The sequence below is a fragment of the Pocillopora verrucosa genome, chromosome 1 (assembly GCF_036669915.1).
Source record: "Pocillopora verrucosa isolate sample1 chromosome 1, ASM3666991v2, whole genome shotgun sequence".
Lineage (NCBI taxonomy): Eukaryota > Metazoa > Cnidaria > Anthozoa > Scleractinia > Pocilloporidae > Pocillopora > Pocillopora verrucosa.
Window position 1 is genome coordinate 22,416,596 of NC_089312.1, and position 16,640 is coordinate 22,433,235.

Sequence of the window (16,640 nt, forward strand, 5' to 3'; positions counted from 1 at the left end):
TTTTAAAATACCGGGTTGGGGGAAGGAGGGTGAGGGACTTTGTCTGACTGAGAGTGCAATCGAGCGTTTCCGGTCAAGAATAAAGGAAATGAATCATACAAAGAACTGATAAAAATGATATAAACGTGGAATGTAAAATTTACATATGTCGTAATGGCGGACGGATTCGTTTGCCGGGCTTGTTATCCACAACGATTCGGACACTTTTCAAAGAAGCTATCAAATGTGTGCATTTGGGAAATGATTGCTATCCAGGTTTTTTACGCATTTTAATCTCTGTGGATGCATTTATTACAAATACATTTCTTTTACTTTATGTTCACTTTTCATATGACGCGGTATTTCTAGAACTCCATTTGTTAGATTAATGAACAAAGACTTAAAATATTTGTGGCTGCGCTGATCCACAAAAGGAACAATTTTCATTTCGTTCTCGCCTATAAAACATACCGTCAAAAATACGTTAATTTTTGCAGGAAACTTGGATCCCCCGCCAAGAGGTTTGAATATTCATTATAACACTGAAAGACCAAAACTGGAAACAGGAAAGTAAGATTCTTCAGAGGGTAGTGTATCCTGTTATTATATTGTAATTTTAATTTATTGTAATTTTATTAAACATTCTAATAATGTACTGTTTAACTTTTAATATTTTTAACTATTTCCAATTAATTATTATATAACACTGGTGCTAAAGGTAACCATTCCCCCCCAAAGAAAAACAAATTCCACATCAACAACCTCTTTTCCTTTTCTGTCTTCTGCTTTGATATTCCTCCTTAATTTTTCCACCGATCTTTCTGCATTTCTCCCAGGTGAGTTTTTCCCATCCTCTATGGTTGTCCACTCTTGATCGCCAATCCTTGATGACGTCACAACGCCTCAAAGCACATCTTCATGTATATTTGTAACGTATCTTTGGACGACCAAAAGGACGTTTACCATCGTTCAATTCGCCAAACAGTAAGACCTTAACTGGTCTTTCATCGTCCATTCTAGATACATGGCCTAACCAGCGTAAACGATTTCTGACTAACTTGACTTCCATATCCTCCAAACCGGCTCTAGTGAGGACTTCTCTTTTGCTGGGATATTGATCCCATTTGATCTTCGAAATGTTTCTGAGATGACGCTGTTGAATTATAAGAATTTGCCTAATTTGATGATGGTCAACGTTTCATTCCTGTACATTGATATAGGCAGGAGGCTTTGATTGTAAACGTTGATTATGGCCTCATATGTGAGATCATGCGAGTTAAGCACTCAAAAGCTTTTCTACGCGAACTTGAATTGCAATAATTTCCTCCGATTGACAAAACTTAAGCTCTGAGAATTGTTGATTTCCAAGTTGATTAGAAATCGCAAAATACCGAGAATTAACGTTCAACTACAACCACCAGTATGATTTCCCGCTCAAAACGCGGGTTTGCGCGGCTTCATATCTTCCTCACGTGAAGCCCTCGTGTAACGCCTGACCGTGTGTGCCGAAGTTCAGCACTTGAGTATGCGCAATTCATCATCATCTACTGGTGTTTCCTGGCGCACACGAATGGGATTTCCAAGTTACGCATGCATTAGTGCGAGCCCATTAACTTCTCCCTCCCTCTTCTAATGATGTAATGGCTGAGCTTGTGCCCGTAATTCAGCTGGCCGTGCATGCTGAAAGGAGCACCAAAACACCACATTATCCAGCCTTGATGGGTTACTACTGATTTTCAGAAGAACGGGTCTATGCTGCGCGCGCTCGCGCGCTACGAGCTCCACTATAACACTTATTCAGCGGAACAACACCTGTCAAATTCGCGGCTGTGCTGATATACGAAAGGAGCATTTCACATTTCCTTTTCGTCTATAAAACATACCATCCAAAATACATTCATTTTGGCTCAAAAATTAGATCCTTTACCAAGAGCTATAGATATACACTATAACACTGCGAAGCTAGAGGCTTTACCGAGACTGGAAACAGGAACTGCTTTTTGTTTCGCTTTTGTTTGGTCTTTTTCTTCTTTTTTCTATGAAACAATTGTCAAAATTACCTCGTGCTCGTTATCTATTTTTTTATTGGTAATTGGACTGACATAAACTACGTCACTGCCCGGGAATCTTCGGGAATCAAAATTCGACCGAAATCGCTTAGAGGCATTCTCAGTTCGGATAATGGATAATGCATAAGAAACGAAAAGAAAGAATAGGGGAAAAAGTAAATAAAATAGCTGCAGAAAATGAAATGATTTCTAATTTGAGGGAAAATGTTATTTCTGACGATTGAGTTTGCGAATAAGGCAGAAAATAAATATTTTGTCGGCACGAGATACGACGAGGCCCGGGCCTTAGGCTTGAACTTCATGGGTTATGATGCAGTGGTATGTAATGGAGAATATAGCACGTAATGTCCATCTAGGCTTCAGAACCAACCTTGCACCTTTGGCTGATGCCAAATTTATTTAAGTTTGAAAGCTTATTTGTTTTAACTGTGAAGTTTCGTAGGATGGGCTGCTAACTGCTCTGAGTTTGGGTTCCTACCCAGATTTCCTGCCATATTTTTCCCTAAAGGGGTTTTTTCTGGCAAGTTTTTTCTGGCCTCCGTATAACCGTACCAGTGTCCTTGTGAGTGGTTGCCCATCTCTACTAATCCCGGCTTTTGAATGTGTAAGGAATATAATTGATTCGATATCAGGATTGTACATGGTATATCAGTTGCGAATGTATGCATGTATGTATGCCTCGGGCAATACGTGCCTCAGGTTGGTTCTCGTCAGGCTTCCCTAAATAAATTTATTTTTTTTACACTACTCTGTTATTTGTTGTGTAGTGGAGACAAAATGGAGTCTTTGCTAACGACTTCTGAGCTACAGAAAACACTATAGGACCATACATGGTTAAAAATAATGGATCCATTAAAAGTTAGGAAGTAGAAATAAACTGGATGAGACATGCAGCAGCTATTGAATTAAAAAAAAAATAATAACTTTTTAACGATTAGGAAGGCTGAGGTCAGTTGGTAATTCTCCTCTGCAAAATCGTGGGTAGGCACTGGTCCTAGGAAACTTCTTTCTTTCAGTTAAAACTGGATGTATACGTATATAACATAGATAAATGAAAATAATAATAACATAAATAGAGGCAAAATATTACAAAACAATGAAAAAAAAACCCAAAATAGAAAAACTGCTCAAAATAAAAAACACAAAAAGAAAAAACAAAGAGAAAAATGAGTATAATGAAACAAAATCATATAAAAGACAGCAAAACAAAATGCAGATTTCGCGGGAAGGAGTTACTCGGCCCCCTCTATATTTTGTTGTATGGGATACGGGCTATCAGTTCCTCCTTCATGGAGCAGTCGCTAGCTACGTAACTACTACGGTATTTAAACCGAGTGACGTACTTAAGTTTGGAGCCACTAATAAAAAAGTCAGCATCCGAACCAATTCACATGGTTTCGTTTTTGCAGCGTTAATATTTAATCCCATCTTTTTTACAGTGTTGTTGTAAGCTGTTCGTAGATTTTGTAGTCCGTCAGCTCTCTCACTGAAAATTGCCATCCATCTCGAAACTACGTATTACAATAGTGTAAATTGTCGCTGTAGTGCGTTTTGAAAGACCGGTTTGGGGGGGGGGGGGAGGGAGAAGAAGTTTGTCTGACTGAGATTTCGGTGAAGAATAAAGGAAACCAATTATACAAAGAACTGACAAAAGCGATGTCAACAAGGAATACAAAATAAGCATATGTCGCAGTGGCGGACGGCTTCGTTTTTCGGGGCTTGTAAAACAGGACGATTCGGATACCTCTCAAAGAAGTTATGAAGAGTGTGCATTTGGAAAATGTTTCACAAATGGTATCGCGCATTTTTACCCCTGTGGATGCATCTATTATCTATACATTTCTTTTACTTTATGTTCACTTTTCATTTGACGCGGCATTTATAGAACTCCATTTTTTAGATTAATCAACAAAGACTTGTAATATTACCATCGAAAATACATTCATTTTGGTAGAAAAATTGGAATAATATTAATTGTCAAGAGAGTATAATTGACAGACATAAACTTCGTCACTGCGCGCTGATCAGCGTGCAAAATTTTAGCGAAAGTGCACGAAAGCATTATCAGTTATGATATGGGGTTTCACAAAACATAAATCATCAATAGTTATTTGCTAAGGAATTTAACTGGATTTACATTTGCGCGGAAATATTGTTTCAATTTATGTATGCTTATAAGAAATGTCCTGTAATTTTCCTTTGATACTTGGACTGTATATTGAAAATAATGGAACCATGAAGGATTTAGGAATAATTAATGAACTGGGAGAGACGTGCTACAGCTATAAAATTGGAAAAAACATAAATACCTGACAATCAGCAAAGCTGGGGTCAGTTTTAATTCAAAAAGTTTACCTTCCCCTCTCCTAAACTCTGGCTACGCATTTGCCCTTAGAGATTTCAAAGACGTTCCGCTAAAATTGTTTAAAAAATGAGCGACAGTGACAGAGCTTTGGGTTATCCTACTTGACCAACTCTGGTAAATAGACGAGAAAGCCATGTTAATGAACTCGTCAAAAGATGCATTAAAGGACGTTGTCCACAATTTTTTTAAAAACCATTTTATTTTTAACAGTTCTGTCCACAATCGAAGTACGAGGCAAATGAACATGTTACACTTGCCAAAAGTTAGAACTGACTTAGCTAAAAACTCTTTTTATTATAATGGTTCTGTAATTTTTAAAAAGCTAAATTTTTAATGTTTTAAGATTTTATTCATTTATACTGTAACTGTATATAGCTCATATTTTAAGATTAACTTAATTTTTCCTTGGGTTTACCTGTGGGGGTAGTATTTTAGCATGATTTTGTAGTTATTATCATTTTAATTTTTATCAGGGCCCCAATTGATAGCAGTGCTTGAGGCATCCGAATGGGCTACCCTGAATAAATAAAGGTCTTCTTCTTCTTCTATATATTCTTGTAAGTAAAAATTAAGGATTTTTCAGCCATGGCAACCGTGTGAAATATTTCCCTATAGTTAAGTTGGATTGAAAATGAGAATTTTCGAATCCCCTTGTTACTCCTCAGCTTAGATTTGATTTTGATCATGGTGTGGTTTTTTAATCCATTCTGCTTACGATTTTCCCCTCGCATCCGGGAGTTTTTGTCATTGAAACGATCTGCTCCTTAGTTTTTCAGACTTTTTTTGAACTTGTGTCTCTAATTTAACATGAATTGTTGGTGTGATAATGGGAAATAATGATCGTATTTGCTAGTTCGCAGTCTCGGTAAATAAAAAAATTGTCACAAAGAACTTTCATGGGAGAAAAAAAAAACCAAACCTGGAAACAACGACATAAGCATGCTAAAAAGAATTCTTTGTCAGATTTATTTGTTAATCTTGCTTAAATCTTTTCAAGTAACTGACTTTCTTTATCACCTTTTGTCGTGTGCTTAATTTTAAGAGCACGATGCTGTTTGCAAGGCAAATTAGGTGAAGTCTTTGTTATGCAAAATTGGACCTTTGTCGAGATGATTGATTTTTCCGCTGGTCCATTAATCGTAATATGTCTCCGTCCATATACTTTGGAATCACTATGATACTTCTTTGAAGTAAATATATATGCTCGCGAATTTATTGACAAGAAGTTACAGAAATTGCGCTGAGGATTTGTCAGCTTTTAACTTTGTTCTCGGTGAGGGTCTGGACCCTAACAATATTTGAAGCAACCTTGGTATTCAAGGAACTCCTAAGTATACACTTTAGAAGGATGAAGAATTCGGTCCTCTGTTTTGAGTGAATTCGGATGGGAAACCTAGATAAGGACTGACGATCCTACCAGTTGTATATTTTTGGAGTTAAGGTGAGTTTTTGTGCCTTTTTTCCATCGTATTTTGACCCCTCGTCCACAATCAACGCTTACACATGCGACAAGAAACAACGCGCTACAAAATTAACAACTTAATAAACAATTTCAAGCGAACAAGACCTTTCTTTTGTATTTTTCCTCGCAAGATACTTGCCGTGCATGTAAAATCTCGTTTGAGATATTGCCCGGTATGAGAAAATCCTTCTGATAGTTGTGTTGAGAGAATCGGGGTCGCAGATATCACAAGTGCTTTGTTTGGTGGTCTAATGTTTTTTTTTTTACACTGGTCATTACCTGTTAAGAAATGGATCTCTAGCGCTTTTCTAAGCTTTTCATCCGCTCTCCTTACTCCTATTAAGTAGAGGTGCTAAATACCGTTTAAATCATTAATCGTGGCCAGATTGTTCTTCCAGCTGCTAAATTACACTGATCACAAAACATGTCGTCAACCTTGGCCCATATCCGGATCGTATGTCTTACTGCGCCTTTGATAGGTTTTATATGTCTTTTGAAGGTCAACGGTTGATACGCTTATAAAATGGAGGGTAGTTAACTAATCCATGAAAGAATTGTCTTTGGAAGGATTAATCTAATTTTGCGGCTTTCTAAGCGGAGTTTCATGCCGGACTTTGCTTAGGTAATCAAGAGGTTAAAGTTTTCAGCGAATAGTGTTGCCAATATTAATACTTCAGTTGATCGCTCACCACTGTATTGTATTACGATCAATCTAATGACAACAATTTGTTAGAGTTTATGTCAGGGAAATGCCTGAGGCGATGTCATCTATTCAAAAGTTAAGGATTTGTGTAATGCCTATTAGGCGTATTGACAGGAAGTTTAAGATTGTGTTCTACCACATTTTCAAAACCCTTAAACTTTATGATTTCTGGTTTTTACAACAAGCTACCAAAGAATCCTAAATGGCAGGCTAGTATTTTGGAATGTAGAATATGCAACTGTTTTTCACTTGCAACATCAGTACATTTAGCCAAAGAGACAACTTCCTCTGACATTACGTAGCCTCTTAAAAGCCACTGAAGATGAAAACAACAAAATTTACTATAAAATGGATTACAATTCCAAACCCTCAACTAGGGCCAGCAGGTTCCTTGGCCCAACATGCTTCATAGAGTGTACATTGGGAGAGAGGGAACACGAGGCTGCTCTTTTCATGGGCAATAAAATTATCAGAAAGCCTCAAGTTTTAAATTTTGTTGGCACAGCTGGATAAGCCTTGGAACAATGTTCATTGATGAACTTTTTATGTTCTTAGTTACTATGATTTTCAGTTGAGTGACATGTGATAGAAGTTTAGAAAGCATGTTTTGATGTTAAATCATGTTTTTGTTATGGGCAACTGGCTCTGTTTCCAGCAGCAGTGTGTCATGTACCTTCTTTTGGTGGGCTCTTATGTTTGAGGTTGGCAACACACAGCTCTTGAGATTCATTTTCCTTTGGAAACAAGGAAGGTTGCCTTTGACATTAATTTTATTGTCAAACCCTTTAACCAAACATTTCTGTGCCTCACTTGATTGTAGTATCTGTCCACTGTACCTCCTTTCTTGCTCATAATCACGTGAAGCACAAAAAAAATTACATGATATTTTCAGAGACATCTGATTCCTGAAGCAGCTAGAATCTGCTTGATAATTTGGAGAGTGATAAAATTATACTTATCCAAACCAAAAATTTTGTTTTCAGTTCATTAATTAGTGTATAATGTTCAAGAGGACAAACTCAGAGCCTTCACCTGGGTCCCAGAAGGGTCCTCAGACTGACTCCACCCCCAAAGGAAGGTACAAGAGTGTACTACTGACTCCTTCACAGAGTTTGCCATCATCACCCTCAGCTCTCACACCAGGGTTCCTACGTTCATTTGGTTTTGCTAACACCAGATCATCATCACAACCGGGTAAGTTTGGATCAACAAATATTTTTAATCAAATTAGTCAGCATTGCATTATTTTTAATTATTGAATTTTTTAAATTTTATTTGTCAATGTGATATTATTAATCATAGATTGGATTTGAGTGGATCATCAGATTGATTAGTAAGTAGTATTTTCGAGCCAGATTCTGGACATGAAGTGGTCAATTATGACATTAAGTGGTGGTGTTTATCATTTTTTGTAATACCCCTGTTATATGGAGCCTGTATCAAGCTGTCAACCTTAAATAAGCAGTCACCCTGCCATTCCCCATGGATGACCCCTTTATACCAGTTTGATTGTATTAACCTAAAGTGTTGTTTGATTAAAAAATTGATGGATTGTATGGCAGTTTATTTGATCTTGTAATTCATTGTTTTGTTATGTTTTTACATTAATTGCTTGCATTATAATCCTTTGTCACCCTCTTACTTACTGAGGAGAATTTTATTTTGTGTTACAAACAGAAACTCCCAAGTCTCACATGGAAACCACCCCACAGACTCCTAGCACAGTTGATGATGTTGATACTCAGTGAGTAAAACATATTAACAAATTATAATAAATATTAATTACTATTAGAAAGCCCCAGATTTCTAGACAATGATATAAATGACCTATAGTTGGTCGTGTTTCATGTAGGTTGTGAGGTTTAATGCCTTTATTAAATATTAAAATTATCTTCAAGTGAGTTTGTTACATACACTCATATGAATATGGTAAATGTGTTGCTTCAACCTTTGAGCAGGTTACCATAGCAATAATAAAAACAACCAATTAGCTTACTTAAATATTAAAAAAATAAGCATATTGAACAGTTTGAAATAATTTCCAGATCTTTTTGTTTTGTAATTTCCAATCATAAGGGCAGACTAAGATTTACAGACAAACTATACCATTAAAAACTTTAGGATTAAGCAATCCTTGACATTTGCAGTTTTTCTTAGTTGACAGTAAATTTGTAGCTCTTAAAGCTACCTTAATGTGTGTATTTAGAGTAATAATGATGGTACAATTTTTAGCTTGGTAATGAAGTAGAAAGTGTTTTTTTCAAAATTTCTTATTCTTTTTATACATACCACATTTTCAACACTGCTGACTCTAGCAATATGCAGTGCGCATGTCACCTAGGAAACCTTGTAGTGGCCTTACTCATGAGGGGTCTCTGAGGCTCTGTGGTAGAGCATGGGGGGTATGAGGCTTGATTCCTCTTTGGGACTCAGAATTTTTTTTCTTTATCCCATGCTTATGACAAGATGAAAAAAGAAATCTTTCTCTAACCTAAATGTTATTTACCATTTTAGTTTTATTCATTTATAATAGAGACATTTAACCTACTGATTTCTTCTCCACAGCAGCAAATCAGACTCCAGCACATCCCTGTCATCCTTAAATAGTGTTAAAGCTGGGTTGAGCAGTTCACTGCCAATGCAAAAGGGAAGTGTCAATGAAGAAAAACATACTGATCTCTCAGAGTCACAACTTAATTTCCTATCACACAATTTGTCAGAGATTGCTGATAAAATATCACCTTCAAAGTATGATGAAATGAATGAAATAGACGTAGAATCTTTGGAAATACTGAAAGAAGAGACTTTAAGGCAATCATCCCAAGCAGAATTTCCAAGCAATGAACAAACAAGATATAAAACTCCATATTCAAGACGTAGCAAGGATAATAAATCCTACGTTTCTAAACAAAAGAGTTTTACCCGAAAAAGAACTCAGGGCTATCATAACTCCCATCAAGAAGTGAATAACAATGGAGAAGTATCTTTGGATGCTTCCAATGTTCTCACCCTTGGAAATGCTGCAGAAACATTTAAACATGATAGTGAGAGTGACTCAGGCTATAGCTCATCTATGTCGACTTCAATTAGTTTGAGTGATGAAAGTGAAGCTTCCAAAAGACTTAGCTCGGGAAATGGATCTGCCACAGACATTGATGGTGATGAATTTGCAGTAACTGAAGATGCAGATCGTACAAGGAAAAATTCACTGGATAAAGAAATGAGAAATGAGAGGCCTGCACCCCCTTTGGAACACAGGGACTCTAGTGATCTCCAAGAAAGGCTGGATTCTTTAATTCAGGGTGTGTCAACTGGAATGGATGATTTAACTTTAGATGGAGGACAGTTAACAAAAAGTGATGTTCACTCACATGGGGATAGGTCAAATATCTTGGAGGAACCATCACCAAACTTTATAATAAATTTTACCAAAACTCAAGAAGATGATCAGTCTAAGACAGAATCAAAAGAACATTCGAACACTGTTGTAAAACCACCCTTTCCTTTACTCAAGGGCAAGGTGTCTTCAGATGACTCAGCATTACCAAGAAGTAAAGCCGGTAAAAGACCAGGTTTAGTACGACGCAGGACAACCTTAGTTTCTTTCCGTCCACCAAAACAAATGGCTGCTCAAGAAGGAGAAGGTGACATTGTTGAAATGGATGAAGTGGGTTTCATGCAGTTGTTGACTGATATTAAATCTCTTAAAACTCAGTTGCTTAAACTGAAGCGTGAACTTCAAGAGGTAAGTATTGTTTTGTAAAATATGATGAACAGTGATGGCGTTGAGTGTGACAGTCTTATTGGTAACTATATGAGATATGTGATGTATTGACATATCCAATTCTGTTAGTTAGGTGATATGAAATGTCAGGAGGATTGCTTTTGTCCTAATTGCTGTTTGTTAACCAGTTAGTTAATTACATGATGCAGAGCAGATTTTGAAATTTGGAACTACTGAAAAACAAATCCACCTGAGAGACAGAGAAGGTGGTTATCTAAAGTACTTGACCACACCTCCTCCATGCTGTGGGTAACATGACATATTTTGTTCTTGAAGGCTGATGTCGTTTCTCCACTGATGCATTCGCACTCCTGTATGGCGAGAAGAGCATCTGTATCTGTTGATTCTGATCCAGCAATGGAGAGAGCAACTGCGTCACATAGAAAGGTATTCATCACAGCTTGAGGTTTGAGTGAAGTGTCCAGGGAAAAATGGACGCCGTTTGTACTTATATTGCAGGGGGAAATTCCACTGTGGTCGTTACTGGGCATGGAAGGGTTAAGAAAGCCAAAAGCGCCACCAACTTGTGAGCTTGCTTTCTTGTTTTGATGCCATGTAGCTCAATAAGAGAATTTTGAGATTGCAAAGTCGCATATTGAGGTCATACTGTTTTAGCGCAATTCAAATTCGCATAGTCGACGATGAGAAGTTGTTTTATCAATTTTCATCACCGCGGTTCAAATAATACGACGAAAAGTATGGGAGATGCGGTATCAATAATTTTGCAGGTTCAAAATAACTATCTCTTTCATATACACAGAGGATGTTGAACAGAACCATGACTATGGATCCTTCAGCCATGCAAGAGAGGATACAGACCACCAGAGCACGAGTTTCCTCTATGTCTTCTATGGATGAAAGAGGAGATAGTCCGGACGATGTCACAGAGATTTCACACTTACCAGTACCTAGTAATTCAGAGCAGACTAAGTTAGTGACAGCATCCCCTGTTAACAAGCCAGAAGCTGCGTCAACAGGGGCTAGTGTTGAGGAAGTGAAGAAACTTCACGAAGAACTAGGCGAAGTGAAAAACAAACTTCTTGACCTCACTCAGGTTAGAAGAAATTATGTCAAGAAGTTGTTCATATTTTATTAATGTGAACATCCAAGTATGATTGATACTATTGGAAATGGTTGATCGGCTCAATTCAACCCTAACACAATCTATTCAACGATGTTGAATAGATTGTTAATAGGTTAGCATCGCTCGACTCTATTACCCAGTTAGCAAATTACATTGATTTTTGAACTTGGAGTCCTTTCTTGCTCAGCCTAATACAATATACAATCAGACCTGATATACAATTGTCTGTCTTTTCTCTTCTCACAGTGTAATTAAAGAAGTCTCTAGCGTATCATTTTTTGTAGTGTGCGGTAGTTTCCTTGTTTCCTTTTGCAAAATTTGTCAATTCTGACAAGATGGTCGAGGGGAGACTACTGTACTTTTAAGTGACGTTGAAAGACCTCAGCAAACGTATCCTTTTTTGCAGGAGAGAACGTCACTTATGATTGAAAGAGAAGAACTCGAACATGAACTCGACAGCAAGAATCACACGATCAGAATGCTTCAAAAACAACTGGTAACTCTACTGATTGCTACTCAGCCTCTGGATATACTTTATTTATGGAAGTGACCTCTTACTCGGCTCACACGATAAACTTTTTAAAATAAATTCAAGAAGAAATTACCTAGCTTTTACGTTTTGAGAAATTGTGTTAATTTTTACAAGTTTCAGTATTGTTCGCCAACCTTCTCAAGCTTTTTTGTTGTGGTTTACTCTTTCTCTACTGGTGTTAAGTGCCCCGTAGATTTTTTCGGTTTTCTTCCAATAAGCGACAGTTTTGGACGACTTAAAAAACAACTCGATAGGCCTTTGCATATTATTTTATCATTTGTCTCATCAGGAAGCCCAAGACAATCGGGACGAGATAGCGTACTTCAAGAGACAAGTCAAGTCACTCACAGATCAGATACAACAACAGCAACAGAAGATCACAGAACTTAGGTATCGGTCGACCAGCCCCGGTCCTGTCCCCTTGGGATCGGTAAGTGTTTTCTTTTAATCCATTCACCCTGCTGTCATTGTAGAAAGGGGAAGGGAGAAGGGGGTAACAGAGGTGAAGACCAGATTTCTAAGATAGAGTAGGGCCCCAACACTAGCATATCAGATTGCTTTGTTATTTTGCGTTTCTTTACCTTCTTTCAAACTCAAGCCAGACAATTATAGTAAAAATAATGGATAGAGAATCCCCAGTTTCTTTTTCCTTTTGCCAATTTGATATAAGCAAATGATAAGTGAACATTATACTAATGTATCATCGCTTAACAGGTTCCAAACCTTCAAAACAAAAAGGAAGCAATAAAATCGGACATCAGGTTAGTTAAAATGAGCTCAGGTTTACAATATTTTTTACTTACCTCGTTAGACTGCTCAGTAGTCTGGGTTAAAAGAGTCGTTTCATTGTTTTTGCTGCTTCATCAGTGGGTCATCACGACGAAAGTAATTTTCGGTTTTCACGGGCCAGGTGACTGTTTTGCTCTACCTTTGGTCTACTAGGCTCAAGTACAAGCTACTGTTCAGGAAATGAGCCCGCGCTCATCTCCCCGAAACTAACTTCTCTGAAGGATCAAAGACCGGTTCCGAGAAAACGGCGAAGGTTGCGTGACTCTTCGTGTGTGGCTCGTGATCTTTCTGGAGAGTTCTTAGTGGTTTCCTTGATAATCAGAGCGATTTCAAATCGTTTCAACTAGGTTCCTGGCATTATGAAATGGTTTGTACTTTTTAAGGGGTTCCTGGTATATGAAATGGTTTCTATTGGTTTTAGGGGGTTCCTGGTAATATGAAATGGTTTCCGAAATTACTAATTTTAACTGCAGTCTGACTAAAGTCCCCGGCAAACTGTTGTAAAGCGCCATGAGCAAACATGGATATGGCGCCATAGAAATACATCATTGTATATCACATTGATTTATAAGGAATTCGTATCTCGTGCTGAAGGGTTCTCAATGGTCTGATACATTTTTATTTATATATTTATTAGAAACCGTCTAAGGGATGCTTTTGTGAGACATTTGGGAGAATCATCAAAGGTTGGTAACTAGAATTAAATTGGCTATTTTGATATCAATTGTTTTGATTATTTTTCCGTCTAACGTGTCGTATAATTCAAATGTCTTTTGTAGATAGTGGATAGATGGTAGGGGAAAATCGTTCTTGCAAAAATTAATTTTGCGTACTGTGATTTTAATAATCGTTATAATACTGATAATAAGGGTAATGATAATCAGTCAGGCTTGGTATAAGGCTGACTTGTTCCCAGTCGTCTTATCATCAAGGGCGGCTTGGGATTGCAAGGTATGATAGGAGAAAAGTGCGAGAGCGAAACCACTTCGCTACTGCCCTTTATAAATTCGTTGCCATCTTGAAATCAGGATTTCTCAGAAGTTTGAGCTCTTTCACTTCCCATCCCCCTCCTCTCCCCCGCCGTTTTCTTACACCGCGCACTTTGTGGAGACGACTGGAAACGAGTTGGGAGGAGTGACACTTTTCCGCACTATACTGCTGTAGTTGTCATGACTATTCACCATCACCAATCATACCATCCCACATTCGTCATTGATCATGTTGTATTGTTGTATTGCGTCCTGTTTTCAGAGTCATGTTCAGCTGAGCAAACACATCCAGAAAGCGGAGCAGAACATCAGCATGGCACAGAAAGGTCTTATCTCGTTATATTCATCACCTGTCCTATCACCTCACGTCAGCACAGAGCATCTGCCGAAAGGTGGTCTTCACTGCACTTTACATCAGTCACTGTACACTTCTCACTTACACGAGTAGCTGTGTTTCACTTGAGGATCATGCAATCTTTTCCATCAATTTTTTTTTTTTTTACTTTCATGCGGTGAAGCAACTTCATAGGAGTTGTATCACCTATCACAACGGTGACGAAAACGCCCCTGTACATTGTCATAATTGCCACAGAAGATAATTTTCAGGAGATCACATCTTTGCCTCGCTTGTCATTTCAAAAAGAGTTTGAAGTTGCCTTCATTAAGGTCTTTGGTGTCATACATCAACGCACTTTGTTCATAGCCCTGTGGCGAAAGGCGGTCTTACCACTTTGATTTTAAGCTTGCGTATGTTGATTGATATTTTATGACGTTCAAACTATGATGGCGTTCATTACACAAGCACAAATACGCTTGCGAGACAGTCTTTGCAAATGGCGTCACGCAAAGGTCGTGTCTCAGAGGTTTCTTCTTTTGCGTTAGAGCGCATATTAGGTGCGTATTCATTGTTCGTTTCTCTTTCAGACAAATCGAGACCTTCGTTCGAAAGATCCGACTCACAGTCAAGTGTCGAAAGAGGTCATGAGGACTCGGATGGAAGAGAATACGAATCGGACTCGTCAAAGTCAAGCAGCCGACGAGGAATGACATCTTCGGGAAACGTAGGAAACAACGAAGACTCGGGTTCGGAGGCTGGAAGATTTGGAAGGAGACGCAAAGCATGTCCAAGTCAGGACGAATCCGATGGAAGGGCGTCCGATTCAGATTCGGGAAAGACGAACAGACGACGAATTGCATCGCCACCATTGGAATCAACCTCCGATAAATTGAACAAGACAATTTTAGAATCGAATTCATCCACGCCAGGGATACAGATTGAGGTAACAGACGCTGGTAAAACCAGTAGACAATCCTCTTCGGCTTCACCTCGAACAAGAAAATTATCTCGATCAAAATTATTTAGCAAGATAGAATCCTCACCTCTGTCACACTCATGGACGCCCGGTGCTATCGAGAAGATTGTAAAATCATGGAGAGAAGCAAAATCTCCTGAGGTTCAGGAGAAAACGAAAGAGGAAGACGACTCCCTTAAACCTGAGACCCATGTTCAGTTTTTATGAAAATTACTTGTTAACCCTTTCACTCCCAAGATCTCATCGGTAATTCTCCTTTATGTCTGCCGTACCATTCTTATGATGTTAGTTTGGAGAATTTGGTAGTGGATCGGCAAATAATCCTTAAATTGATACTCTTCCTAATTCTCACCACTTGTCAGCTTGATATTTCGTTGATACTGTAAGGAGAAAGTCTGTCTTGGTCAATCATGGGAGTTAAAGGGTTAAGAAGGAATATACTTTTTTTAAATAAAAGGTACATGTTTATTGCCCAGGCAAATTGTGCTGAATTTTTCACGAACCTTTTCGGGCTGAGAATAGATTTTTTACATTTTTAGTTTTATCACTTTTTTTAGCCCGCTTTTGCGATTTCGATTTTATTTTGTTTTGCTTTTCCATCAACACGTAAAAATTCATTCATGAGTGTGTTCACAGCTCTGGTTATACTAAGTTCTTCTGTATAACTTCACCAATTTCTGCTTCGATTAGCTAGAAAAGTATGTATGAAAAGATAAGGGTGCAAGTGCACCTTGACTGCCACCGTTCACCCTACGACCAGACTGATCTGGTTATTGAAGTGTACTCGAGTTCATCGATATTTCAGCTTCAGTCAAGATTTTCCCTATTTTCATGTTACAATTTTTACTTACAATCTTTTTATGCGCTTTTAGTCGATCATGCTGCTTTCCTGCCGCGATAAATTTCTTTCCTTTTATATATTATCATTATTTTTTAATGTATCCCTTGTTTCTTAATCAAGTGTGTTTCGGAAAGAGGTGATATTTTTCTCGTTAAGCTCGACTGTCAGCATAAGGTTGTCGTAGGTATATGTGTGTTGTTTAAACGATACCATTTGTAATGTATTCTGTCATCATCACTTTAACGATGATATATGCTGACAACATGCCATGATCGTGAACAAAAACTTTTCCGTGAGAATTAGTTGTAACGTCAAACTGGTTTTACTGGGAATACAATGATTTGTATTGAACTGTCATATGGATCAAAGTCAAATTTGAAGATATTTTAAGAGCAACAGAAAACATTCGAATGCGTTAACTTGATTTAAGTCAGTTATCATGAAATTAAAAGAAAAGGGCCCGCACTATGGATGAATAATCTACAAGTCACCATAAGTGGGAGGTACAAGTTGTTATATGGTCATCTTCTAGATGAGGTCTTACCATTTATAGCATAGTTTATTATTTGGCAGATTTTTATCAAATGCGCTCGTTAAGGATCGCTTAAGTATAGAGTAATTTCTATTTTTATTCTTGCTATTTGGTTAGAATAGATTAGAAAAATGAAGAAATTGAACTGTCTGCAATTGTTGACGTTTAACTTAAATCCAGTTTAAGCTTTTCCCAGTT

General features: G+C 37.8%; 1 protein-coding gene across 3 annotated transcripts; it reads left to right on the forward strand.

The window, feature by feature from the left end:
- Positions 1–5,567: 5,567 nt before the first annotated feature.
- LOC131778532 (protein hook homolog) lies at positions 5,568–16,518 on the forward strand. Of its 3 annotated transcripts, none has more exons than XM_059094950.2 (12): positions 5,568–5,854; positions 7,562–7,772; positions 8,256–8,322; positions 9,144–10,323; positions 10,639–10,749; positions 11,123–11,416; positions 11,853–11,942; positions 12,268–12,408; positions 12,693–12,739; positions 13,405–13,453; positions 14,019–14,148; positions 14,681–16,518. In XM_059094950.2, the coding sequence occupies exons 2-12, from the start codon at positions 7,580–7,582 to the stop codon at positions 15,274–15,276; spliced, it is 2,898 nt and encodes a 965-aa protein (XP_058950933.2). In that variant the 5' UTR covers positions 5,568–5,854; positions 7,562–7,579; the 3' UTR covers positions 15,277–16,518. The 3 variants fall into 3 exon arrangements, with proteins under 3 accessions (XP_058950933.2, XP_058950936.2, XP_058950935.2); XM_059094953.2 differs by having other exon boundaries at positions 14,019–14,082; XM_059094952.2 differs by having other exon boundaries at positions 9,147–10,323.
- Positions 16,519–16,640: the final 122 nt, after the last annotated feature.

Bases quoted from the DNA above. Each gene is read 5' to 3' on its own strand.
- LOC131778532 (XM_059094950.2), top strand. From the start codon at position 7,580: ATGTTCAAGAGGACAAACTCAGAGCCTTCACCTGGGTCCCAGAAGGGT. The intron at 8,323-9,143 runs GTGAGTAAAACA...TCTTCTCCACAG, and splicing joins GTTGATGATGTTGATACTCA to CAGCAAATCAGACTCCAGCA. The intron at 11,943-12,267 runs GTAACTCTACTG...TTGTCTCATCAG, and splicing joins GAATGCTTCAAAAACAACTG to GAAGCCCAAGACAATCGGGA.